Source organism: Neopelma chrysocephalum, unplaced genomic scaffold (genome assembly GCF_003984885.1).
Source record: "Neopelma chrysocephalum unplaced genomic scaffold, ASM398488v2 Primary Assembly neopelma1_142, whole genome shotgun sequence".
Taxonomy (NCBI): Eukaryota; Metazoa; Chordata; class Aves; order Passeriformes; family Pipridae; genus Neopelma; species Neopelma chrysocephalum.
The window spans coordinates 2,208,898-2,221,256 of NW_020897804.1; the positions used below are offsets into that span (position 1 = coordinate 2,208,898).

The following is a 12,359-nucleotide window of genomic DNA, read 5'->3' on the forward strand; positions in this document are numbered from 1 at the left end:
CAGTTGCTGTTACAAAGACTATTTTCGCAGTTTATCACAAAATGCCAGATTTGCTCAGCATGTAATTTAATCTTATGCTTGGAAGCATCCACATTACTTGGTTATCATGAAATTATTCTTTAATAAAAATGTATGCTTTGTGATCTATATTTTATTAATTTGGTGAGTCAGTTTATCGATTGTTGCAGATGCCATGAATGTATAATTTGTCACAGTTATTGGTTGCCTGTCAGCAGTTCGGAGCACCACAGTGTTCTTGGCTCTTGGGGCACCTTAGAAATAAACCTTCCTTGATCTGCAAAAGAAAAGCTTTTTCCTGTAAATTAGCATCAAGACTTGGGTTGATATCTGGTTTATCACTTCGTGGTGTGTGTTACCCTGTAGGAGCCAAACACTGTGAACAAATTCATAATGTGGCCTGTTCAGGGAAGAGTTTTGAGCAAATACAATGTAGTGATTTTAAATGCTGGGGGTGAGGTCAGAAGGAGCACAACATCAGAAATGGGAGGCGCAGTCTTTGTCACTATTTTAGTTCGCTGGAAACTTAGGAATTAGCGGGGTCACTAGACTGGAAAAACAAAAGCAAGTTCTTGAGTTTTTTATCCCCTCTTTTACAGTTGATAGTTCTCTGCTGTAATATTCAGCAGTCATGAGTTTTGCTGATTGAGAAGTTTATGTTTAAGAATGAATGTTAATGAATTTGAATTAAAAAAAAGACGACGTGTTCCATACAGAGACATATATTTATATATATTTATACATATTTAAGTAAAGCAGGTATTTATATCCAAAACTGTTTGATTTAATAAGAAAGTTTACTTTGCCAATAACTCCTCAGCAGTGATACAGCGTAAAGCTTTGCGTGTTGGAGTGGAGTCGTGTGGTTGAAAACATCTGCTGGTTTCATTTTTGGTATTTTTAAAGGCTGGTTCTGCACCCTGGAAGCTTCTTCAAGTCACGCACGGAGCTTATGAGTCGTGTTGTCAAAACCAGTGGCTGAGCAGGCACTGTTCTGAGCTCAGATTTTGGCTGGAGTAGACTTTTAGTGGTTTACATCCCGTCATCTTTCTGGATTCTCTGAAATGTGTTTCATTGGTCTTGGGCGCTCTCTGGTGTGTCTGGGTCTTGATTTAGGAAGGGGCATCCTTTCACATGGAGCAGAGTAAGTTCCCTGGGGGGCTCCCCAAGTTTTTGGTCTGTATAATTAATATATGTTGGTGGGGGCGGCTACATAAAAAAATCTGGGAAAAGGCCCTGTCCAAAATAAGAAGGATTGAGGGAAATAAGAAGGGGTGGGGGGGTGGGGGGGAAGGGCAAAGAAAAAAGGAAGGGGAAAAAAAAGAAAAAAGAAAAAAAGTAAGAAGGGGAAAAATAAAAGGAAAAGGGTGGGTAAAAAAAGGGGAGGGGGAGGAAAAAACAGAGGAAGAAGGGAGGAAAAAGGGAGGAAAGGAATTAAGAGGGGGGCGGTCACGGAGCGGGCCGAGCCGGCGCTCCCCGCCCCCGCCGCCGCGTCACGAGCCGCGCCGCCATTGGCCGGGGGGCGGTGCCGGGCGGCCGCCATTGGCTGCGGGCGGGGCGCTCCCCGCCCCCATTGGTCCACCCGCCTGCCCCGTGTGTGCGGCGGCGGCGGCGGCGGCGGATCCCGGTGCGGAGCCGGCGGGATGCAAGGTGGGTGTAGGGATGGATGGATGGATCGATCGAGGGATGTACGTACGGACGGATGGATGGATGGATGGATGAATGGATGCCTGCGCGGACCGCCCCCCCTCCCGTGCCGTGCCCCCATCGCTTGATTTTTATTTTTATTTTATTTTATTTATTTTTTTAAATTTTAATAATTATTTTTATACCGCGCCCCCGGCTGCGCCAGCGCGCAGCGCAGCGCCGGGGATTGCCGGGGAGCGCCGGGGGTGGGCAGGGAAGCGAAGGGAAGCGGTCGCATCCTGCCCGCTCCCCCCATGGTGCGGGGCTGCTCGGGGGATGCGGCTCTTTGTGCGGGGGGAGCACCGAGAGTTTGCCGGGCCAGGAGCGCCGGGGACGTCGAGGAGATGCCCCCGCGCGTCCCGGGTCGGTTGTGGTGGTTCCAGCCCGGTGGGACCGCGCAGGGACGGGGCGATGCGCTGGGATGAACTTGGGGAGCGCGGAGTTGGCGCTGCGGGTGTGTCCGGTTTGAAAATCGGAGGTTTGCGCGTGTTGAATTGCGGAAAATGAAAGGGAATCAATCGGCTGGGGAACTGTCGTCAGATCCCTGGGGAAAAACCCGGGATCCTTCCCATAAGTTGTTTCTGTGGATTTGCTAAATATTAAATGACTGCTTCCCCCTTTGGGTAATTGGAAGTCGACGTGATGATGTGCTGTTATCAGAACATACTTTGTTTGGTTTGAGTTTAAAAATAACAAATATGAAGTTAAATACTCTCCATTTTTATCTTGCCTTGCAAATCTGTTTTGTGGTTCAGGGACAAATTTAGATCTGTTATTTTGCAACGTATCTCTTTTTCATGAGGTGTTTTACAATCAACTATATTTATTATATTTCTTATGTATATTTAACATCATATGAAAACACTTTAACTTCTGAGCTTCCTGGTGGTTTTCATGGCAAAAGTTATTTCTGATGGAGGTACGTTTTCAGACAGAGAAATCTGCTGGCAGATTTTGCAACTTTTCTCTGTGGCATTTTTCACTGCCTAAGGCTGCAGTTAGGATCGGGTTCTGTGCTTTTTGTGCCATCTGGTAGTTACCTGGAAATTTAAATACACTGTGAGCATCCCCAGCTGGAGATAGTACTGGAAATTGTAGTATATTTGCACAACGATTTCTGTGACATACATGAAAAGTGGAAATTTTGGATAGAAGTAACTCATTATGGCCATTTAAAAATCAGTGCCTGAATGCTTCTTTGGAATAAACTTGCCACTGAACCTTTAAGGTGCCTTATGCAGAATTTGGGTTAAAATCAGGGGTTCTGTCAGTGAGTCAGTGTGATGTACACCTGTGTTTGCTCACGATGCTCTTAACCCCTTGCTGTGCATCACAGAGGCAGAAGGATGCTCGTGGGGCCAGGTCTGTTGCTAGGCCTAAAAATTTTGGTTTTTTTGTTGCTAGCTTGAAGCCGTAAGAATCAATAAAGGTTTTCCTGTGGAGCGATGGAAGAATTCCAGTGTGGCCCTACCAAGCAGGAGCAGCCCCTGTGCCTCTGGGCTGTGGGAAGCGGCTGGATGAGCTGCTCTGTCACAGGGTCATGTGTCCTCATCCGTGGGTGCACAGGCATCCTGAGGACCGACAGGGACCATGGCAGTGGGATCCTTTTTCTGAAAAATAATGATGAATAGAGAGGGCACCTGTTGCACCAGCAGTGATTTGTCAGAAAAACTGCATACCTGCAGCTTTGTGATTGTCTACCCAAATCACTTAGATCGTCTAAAATAATAGATACCTGGGGAGTTTAAATTGAATTTATCAGTGTGTTATAATGAAATGATTGTGAATGCTTGAGTATGAGAAATTTAAATAGCTATCTGTAAAGTATTTTTTATTATGAAATAATTGCTATTTATACAAGCTATCTGTACTTTTAAAATGAAGCCAGCTGCAGTTCAGTCACTGCTGTTTAAAAGTAGAAATACCCTTGCGTAGATTTTATTGTGTTTTGGTTCCATTACATAATGGCACGCATAATTTTCACACGTTACATAAACTTCTTCAGAGCATCCTGAGAAAACAGACAAAATAAGGTCTGTGCCTGGCTGATACCGACCAAGACTTCTTTAGCCTAAATAGCAAATTCTGGTTTCTAATAGTGTGTAAACAAACTGCAGCCAGGCTGGCAGGCGTTGCCTGCTTGTGGCGGTAACAGAAATATGAAAGATGACGTGGGTACTGCAGAACTGAATTACCCTCCACACCTCCTGCTTGTTTTCTCACCCAGGCAGGTGAGGGAGAGCAGATGAAGGCTTTGCTTTCCCTTTGGCACAGCACTGGATTGTTTCCCTGGTGCCAGGTTACCTGTGACCCCACCACAGAACCGAAGAAATCCTTGTTGTTTCTTAGTCTTGTGCTTAAATTAGGAAATGTTGGTAAGCGTAGACTTTAACCTGAAGGAGATGCGTGTTATTAAAAAATAATCTCTTCCAAGTATAAATAGATAATAAACTCTTAATAAATATTTTTCTAAATAATCAAACATAAAAAAAGTCAGGCTAGAAAAAGTAAAACTCAGTTAGTTGATTTTTTTAGGCTTATATTTTTTTGTAATTATATGAGTTGGATAACAGTTAGACTCCAGTATACAGGGGAAGATTCACATGGATAAAATGAATTTGCTAAACATAGGTTACTGAAGGTTAAGGATCAGTAATATCCATCAGTCATACATTTATTAGAAAAAAATCTCTGAATGTCCTATTTTATCTACCTATGTGTCTGAATTAAAGAACCAGAGTTTTAGTGGGTGTCATCTAGTTGTTTTATTGCTGGTTTTTGTTTGTTTGTTTGTTTGTTTTCCTTTACTGTGACCTTGTTGGGTGAGAGAATGGAGAGAATATTTCCTTGGTGAAGTGTGAGGGATTATTGAGTCTTTACAGTCATAGTTTCTCTCTAATAGCAGTGTGACTTATGGTAGCACTTTCCCCTGATAGCAGCAATGTTTATTTCAAAAGTATCATTTTCATACTTAAACACATGCAGCGCTAGATTGGAAAACTTTTAATGACAATTGCACGGCGTGTTTGTTTTTAAATGGTTATGTTGAATGACGGCAGAAAAATTAATCTGTAGTTTTTAAAGATCTGTGATTTTTATATCTGTTATTTAACAGAGCCGTAATGTCATCACTGAGCGCTGCCAGTTGTGTATAAAGTGCAATGTGTGATGCTTTGTAGTGGTGGAGTCGCTCTAAGTGGAGAAATAATTTAAGCGGTACAAGGATTTTTATGGCACTCTTGTCACAATTAGCTGTGTTTATGAAATATGAATTTACACAACATCTGCCTTTCGGGGCCGGCGTTCCCATCGGAGCCCGCTCACTTCCCAAACCAGCAGTGCCGTGTCTGGAGCATCATGACAGGGCAGCATGGACTGTGTGGTGGATGGACAACCATGGCAGTGTAAGGATTTACTTGATAGGTCTGGGTGAGGAACTTGTGCAGGAAATGCAGATGGTTTTAAGTGTAAAACCTTTTGGTTTCACTTTAGCAGGGCGACTTGCTGAGGCGCACCAAGGTCCCTGACCTGCAACTGGCTCGTCTCGTTCTCGCTCCTCACAGTCTTTGCTCATCCCCTTAATTCTTGTGCTCCCCTGTAGGCAAAAAGGGTAGCATGTGTGGTGTGCTGGTGGGGTGGGATTTAGGGTCTGGCACACACCATTACAATGGATTTTGGAGGGAATAGCCCTCTCTATTCTGAAGCTGCAGATGAGGACTTGCAATGAGGTGGGTGAATCCAGTTGGACCTTGCAGCATCAAAGTGCTGGTTTGTCTCCTCGAAATTCTCCTCCTCCACGTGCCTCTTGGTGGCCACCCCCTTACCTGAGGGTTTCAGGCATTTTATATGGTTACACCTATCAGATTTGTCTCATCATGGACCACTGTGTCTTTTACTGTTTTATTTTCCTCCAGCACATGGTGCAGGGCTCCTCTTGCCCCTCCTGGCTAAGCTCAGAGATGGTCATTAATGTCTGACTGCTAACATTTTTGTAAGCATCACGGGAAAGGCAAATTCACAGGAGGATAAAGTAGCCTGAGAGACACTGATGCTCCTCCTTGGTAAGGACTGGCTTGGGGGGAAAGAGCAGGAGGTGCTTTACAAAAGATGGAGTTTTCCATCATGGGACAACTTGGGGCACAAGTGGCTTTTCATGCCAATGAGAAATGGGCACAATGATGAGAGACTGTGGAAAAACATTAAAAATAATTCTGTACCACTTCTCCCACTTTCTATACCTTGCCTATCTTGACTAGTGAATCTTTCAGATTTGGCACTGCCCCTCAGGGCAGAAACTGTGCAAGTGTAAGGTCCCAGCCTGGCCCGTCGGGATGGGCAACATTCAGTATGTGGAAATTGTTCTGAAACATTCACAGTGAGTGCTGTTGGCACAACATCCTGGAGATTTTGAGGCCCAATGTTAAGAAATGAGTACTCAAACCAGAGGTTGTACAACTTGGAAAGCCTGGCGGGATGGTTTATGGTTTGGTTGGGCGGTGGGAGCGATCTAAATGCTCACTGCTGTTTTTGCCATCATTCAGGGCAAAATAGTTGAGGTTATTCATGTAGCAAGCTGTGGTGTTGTGAAGACTATCAGCAGACTGTGCTCTGTGTTACCTTTACATCCACATTTTAGAAGATAAAGTAAAAGTAGTACCAAGTGTTACATCTTGGTGAAACCATCCAGCAAAACCTCCTTGTTCTTCTATAGATATTTAGTCCAGCCTTCTGCTGCTGCCACCTGAGGCTTTGCTTCTAATTGTTCTCTTACTAATATTTGCAAATTATTGTTACAGTTGCTAGATCAGAGTGAAAATTATGTGCAACAGGTAGTTGTTATAGTGGAGGTCAATCATGTTATCTTAGAGCTAGTTTAATCTGGTGAAGGAGAGATTCCAAACTAGTTAATTGTCTCTTCTTTGGGTTATCCTTCTATAAAATGGGGATAATCATAATCATAAAATGTGCTTTAGGACTTATTAAATATTTCTGAAGCACTTAGGAATCATAGTTAAAAAAATAATTGCCTAGTAAATTGTCTACTTAATAAAATGTAAAAATAAAATATCTAGAATATATTAAGCTTCATAATCATGTAAATAGATGCATGTAGTTTGTTTACCTGCTCAGTGAGAACTAACAACCATTGAAAGCAAATAGGTCCTTAGGAGAACTATATTGGCAAAATGAAATTATTTAAATCAGGCTTTCCAGTTCACTAGTTTAAATTACTTTTACATTTATGATTTAGGCTTTGATTTAAATCATACTTTGTACTGTTAACATTCAAAATTTATCATCAACACTGAAGCTGTGAACACAAAAGACGTTCTTGGCAAGACCTGCAGAATGCAATGTCAGTATATTTCTCTAGAATACTAAAGATTTAGAAAACAAAACCTTCCTCTTGGTGCTTACAACTTTTGATATATGGGGGGAAAAAACCAAAACAAGCTGCAAATGATTGTATTTTAGTCAACAGACTGATGGGTGGCTGTTCCAATGGCCTGGAAGGGCCAAGGGCTGAGTAGAGACTGCTGGCACATGGCTCTGTGGTCATTGTTTTTTTTAGAATTGTAGGAATATTTATGAAGTTTTTTTTTAATAAATAACATCAATCTCTTAACCAAATATGAAAGGATTGATAATGTTTGCTCTTGCTTTTGTGGATTAGGAGTAATACCAAGAAAGAGACTTGTTGTGCATTACCAGCAAAAATACTGCAGAATGGAAAGGACTTCCTAGAGCTTTTTATTCGTTTATTGTTCTGCTGAATAATTAGAAAAACAGAATCTCTTTAGATTGTCTTTACACTCGACAGATTGGCATTTGTTTTCCTCTCTGTTTAAAAAAACCTCAAATAACCAACAAACTGAGATTTTCTTCAGTAGGGAAGGAAGTTTAGAACCAAAGTTTCCAAAATTTGCAACTCTTATTCTCATGTTACTGGAGCTGGGAATACGAAGGGGAAGGTTTGGACTTTGCTTGAAAGTTGTGTGTAGCCTTGCAAGCTGTGCAGGGCTGTAAATCCTCAAACCAGCTCTGCTTCCCAGCAGTTTTACATGGATCCTGGTGCAGCCATGGTGCTGTGTGGCCCCAGGGATGGGGGTTCCATAGGTGATGCTCAGGTGAGAACATGGTGCACTTATCTCTCCTGCTTGATCTCTTTTGGATGATAAAAGGGGATGGACTGCTTCCTCTTTTCACAGGATGCATATATCCTCAAGGATTTTCCAGAATTAGGTGCCTGTGAAATTAGGAGCAGAGGAATGGCTCTTGGCAGGACTTACTAGCCCTTCACTTGCCTTTAGAAAATGTTGTGAACAGGGATCTGACTTGCACGCAGTAAGAAATGGTAATTTCAGCTTTAAATAACGATGCTTTAAATTGTGATTTGCATTTGTATCTTTAAGGAGTAAATACCAGATTGCATAAGTAGTTTTGTACCTTCCTGTTTTCATTCTTACTCAGAATATCTTGAAATAGAATAACCTCTGAGTTGTTACTGTGTTGTATTGGTACCACAGTTTGAAAACCAAGATCAATAATCATATTTCCTATCCTCTCCAACAAAAAAAAAAATCCATTATTTTCTGAATTGTTCAGAAATGTTGCTTGCCTCATTTTGTGTGTACCCACTTCAGTGACCAGAATGTCAGTGGAGGCTTTGTTTAAATGTTTTTCTTTATTTTTTTTGCTGCACTCCCACCCACACATACACCTGTTCATCTGAGTCTTTTGGGCCAGATATCAGTTTATTTGGTTGGGCTTTATGGCTTTTTTTTTTTTCTTCCCCCATCGTTCAGTTAACTGCTTGTTGTCAGCAGTTCTGGCACATCCCCTTGTTTTCTGTAGGCTGCCTGTGGAAAAAAGGCTTGTTTCCAATGGCAAAGAGTTAATCTGGCTCAGAGTTAGATTAACTGTTGCAGTAGCTCATGATAAACATCTGTTGCAATACTCCCAGATGAGAACATTGCTTTCAAAGCTATTTACTGCACATTTTGAACCGTGCACTTTACTTGTGGTTTTATTTTTTTCCCCTCCAATTACTAAATTCTTTTGAAAGGACATAAATCCATAGAGTCTATCTCGGAGACTGTGTTTATTTTATGATACAGGGAAGGAAATGTGGTTATTGAGTTATTGTTCATGTGCTAGAGCCCCCGAATACTTCTGACTGGAGCACAGAGGCGTGTGCATTCCTTAATAAAAACCAACTGTGGAGCGGCTCCTGGGAGTGCTGCTGCGTGTGCCCGTGCTCTGCCTGTGGTGGAACCCTCTGGATGCAGATCCTCTGAGTGTTTTCCTCCTGCTCTGAATTTGGCAAGATAAGACTGGCGGGGAATGTAGTTTTACTTGGGCCTGAAACCCAAGGGTGGGTGTATGGTTGGAACGGTTTGGCCAATAGGACTTTGCCATTGAGGAAACCTTCTGCTATTTCTTCGGAACATTTTTTTATTTTATTTTTTTTTTTAATTTTTAAAGAAGTTTTTGAATTCTAGATACTTACTGGATCAAATAATGACCGCTTCTCCTGCAGCTGGCTTTTGAAATTAGCTCTGCCAGCGGCCACTTCTTGCTGTAGCTGAGGATCCAAGAGCAAGCAAGCAAAGCGAGCTTTGGTACCTTTTCCCAAAACATCAACAACCTTCTCCCCCACCCCGCCCAAGCCACAAAACCAAACCATTCTTGGTGTCTCTGGGAAAATACCACTGAAAAACAACATGGAATACCTTATATGGTGCATGTTTTCCAACAAATAGTTTTTCTTTCTTATGCTAATAAGGAAGATCCTCTTAACGAAATCATGTTCAAAGCATTTTCACCCATATTTCTCAGAAGGTGAAAAATATTTTTGGGCTGAATTTCATATACCTAATGTTTCCTACCAATATCAGAGAAAAGATCTGTGTACTTTACAAGTGTATTGATCTTCACCATGATTAGCCCTCTTTGCATAGTTGTCTAATAAACCGAGGCAAAAAATGGGTGACTTCTGCACACCAAAGCTACTTGTAGTAAAATACATTAGTCTGTAGCTTTATTTCTTGCTGATTTTCTTGGGTCTGGCAGAAGCACTTGTTTTAGTAATAAATCTGTAAGAACAGCCATTCTGGTTCAGATCAAGCACATCTAATTCAATATCCTGTCTCTGATGGTGATCAGCAGCAGGTATCTAGGGAAGCGTACAAGAACAGTGATAAAGTGTTAGAATCCAAGGTGAGATTTCTTAGTTTCCCAGTTTTATGGTGGTATCAGGATTTTCAGAATCTGCTTCCTAAACATAATGCTGAAATGACAGGTGTGTGATATTTAACAGCCTTGGCTTTCTCTTAAGGGCTGTGCTAGCGATAAGAGGATAAAAAAGGAAAAAACCCTGAAAAGTAATGGATGGTATGTAAAATAAAGAGAAATAATGCTGTAGACTGGTAAAACAAGTGAAAAAGGAGCTATAATTACTGCATAGTATAAAGAAATGGCAGGAAAGGGTTGGCTTGTTACCTGAGAGATGATACACTGCTGCAACGGAGCTCACTGAGACCTTGCTCTGGCAGGTTTTTATCCTTCACTTGTGTCACATCATTTGGGCACAGGGAAGAGTAGGGCACAACCAGGTGGAGAAATAGTTGGCCTGAGCCTAGTTCAAGGCAAGATGGTAGAGAGCAGACAAATGAAGTGTGGGAGAAGAAACACATGGGAAAGGGGAACGTGAGTAAAGGGAGTGTCAAAGAAACCTTTAGAAACTCAAGATTGTTCTCTGTCTGTAAATATCTGACCATTCAAATTAGTGAGTAAGAAGTGTTGTCTGTGTAGGAAGTATGTTCTGCAGGTCTGCACTGACTCCCTTGTAGCATCACCGTATTTTTCCCAGGCTTCAAGACACCCAGGTTTTATTTTTAGTGCTACCCTGGGTTCTGTTTTATGGGGAACCAGCAAGTTCCAGCTTGCTGCAGTCATTACTACCAAGACCATCTAAATAGCAACTTAGAGCACTGTAAATAGTAATAAATTATTTTGTCTTAAGTGTGGATTAAAAGGTACACTTAGGATGGCCTTGGTTTTGGGTCAGGTTTTTTTGATGCTGTAGAGCAGAAGCATGATGAGCACTTCCATCAGTGGCATGCAGAGGTAATGGTGCTGTACTTTAAATAGCAGACACGAAGGCGTTGTGACTGGGACATTGTCACTTTAGCATTCACTTCTTAAAAAGTAGATTTTTTTTTTAGGGAGCTTTTACAAAGGTGTGTGGAAAACTGTTATTGACTGTCTAAAGTGAATTCAAGAATAATACCGGTGAGGAGGTGTTGCAGTGGATGAGGAGGTGTTACAGCAAACTGCTCACCAAAATAAGTCATGCTGCAAGCTGGCATCAAACCTGACAAATTCAGGGTTTATTGTGTGTATCAGGATGAAGAGAAGAGGATGCATTTGAGTACAAAAGGGCAAAAGCCATCTTGAATTTTAACACAGTGTACATAATCCTATGAGCAACAAAGGGGTTTAGGACAACCAGAGAAAGTGGGTGCTTTGTGGTACCTTACAGAAAGGACAGCTTCATCTGTGGGTAAAGACCAGGCAAAGGAGGTTTATCAGCTCATAAGGTAGGTACAAGATAAAATAATTCAAGCCAGTCTTTAGTAAGTTGGTATTTTCATATATATGTATATAAATAAACATAAATTAATAATATTGGTAGTATTGTGTGCATATGATATTAGAACAAAGTTTCCTGTAATTAAAGGGGCACAGTGCAGAAGCAGCTTCACAATATGGGAATGGGAGGGACATAAACACTGGGAGTTTCAGGATTGAGCTTCATTTACCTTTTTAAGAGGATTATAGGAAATTGATCCTTTCTCAGTTCCCCAAAAGGCTTTTTCCAGCCTGGCATTCTCAAATCCAAGGAGCCTGGAGTCTGGGGCTGGTTTTCTTCGATATGTGCTGTGGAAGGTGCTCTGATTTATACCTTCTTTTTACTGGGGCAGCTGTGGACAAGAGGAGTACAGGAGTGAATTGTGCTCTCCCTCTTTGCCAAAGAATGTCACCTTTTCCACTGATTATTCATGCTTCTGAAGAACCTGAGTCTTTGTATGCTTCCTATTAGTAAATAAAATTAAATGCAACTTCCATAGTTACTACTCTCTGTAGGAAAATAGGATCTCTAACGAGGTGTACATAAAATAAATTTTTCCAAAATCTAATAATCTGGATTATGCTGTTGCCCTTACTATGCAGCTTTTTATGGAAAGGTTTATAAAGGTAACATGTCAACACTTTGTCTTTTGCCCTCCCATTGCAGCAATGTTTCTTTTGCATTTTAGATGCCTTATAACCACCTTAGAATAAACATTCTCCAGCTTCAGCCTGGATGCATTTTTACAGCACACACAGGACTTTTTTATGGATGGTTTTGCACTTTCTCTCCTTTTACTTATCTCCACGTTTGCTGAACAGCTCTCCAAAATCCTTTCTAAGCATCCCAATGATTTCATTGTCACTCACAAATAAAGAATGTGCCGTTATATATTTAACATAAAAGAGAATTTACTCTTGAATTTTAACATTCACTTAAAAATATTTGTTTTTCCTATAGCCTTATAAATTGAGGACTTTCAGAAGGAAGTTCTTCAGGATCAAGGAGGAATCTGATGGCA

General features: G+C 41.5%; 1 protein-coding gene across 5 annotated transcripts in view; it reads left to right on the top strand.

Annotated features, from left to right (window-relative positions):
* Window positions 1–12,359, top strand: part of CTBP1 (C-terminal binding protein 1) — a 243,836-nt gene that overhangs the window by 86,579 nt on the left and 144,898 nt on the right. Inside the window, exon 1 of one of the 5 annotated variants that reach the window (XM_027699946.1) lies at window positions 1,618–1,668. The exons of the other annotated variants lie outside the window; for them this stretch is intronic. Coding sequence (XP_027555747.1) covers window positions 1,662–1,668 — 7 coding nt within the window. The 5' untranslated portion in view covers window positions 1,618–1,661. Of the gene's footprint in view, window positions 1–1,617; window positions 1,669–12,359 lie in introns of those variants that run through there. 5 annotated transcript variants of the gene reach the window in all.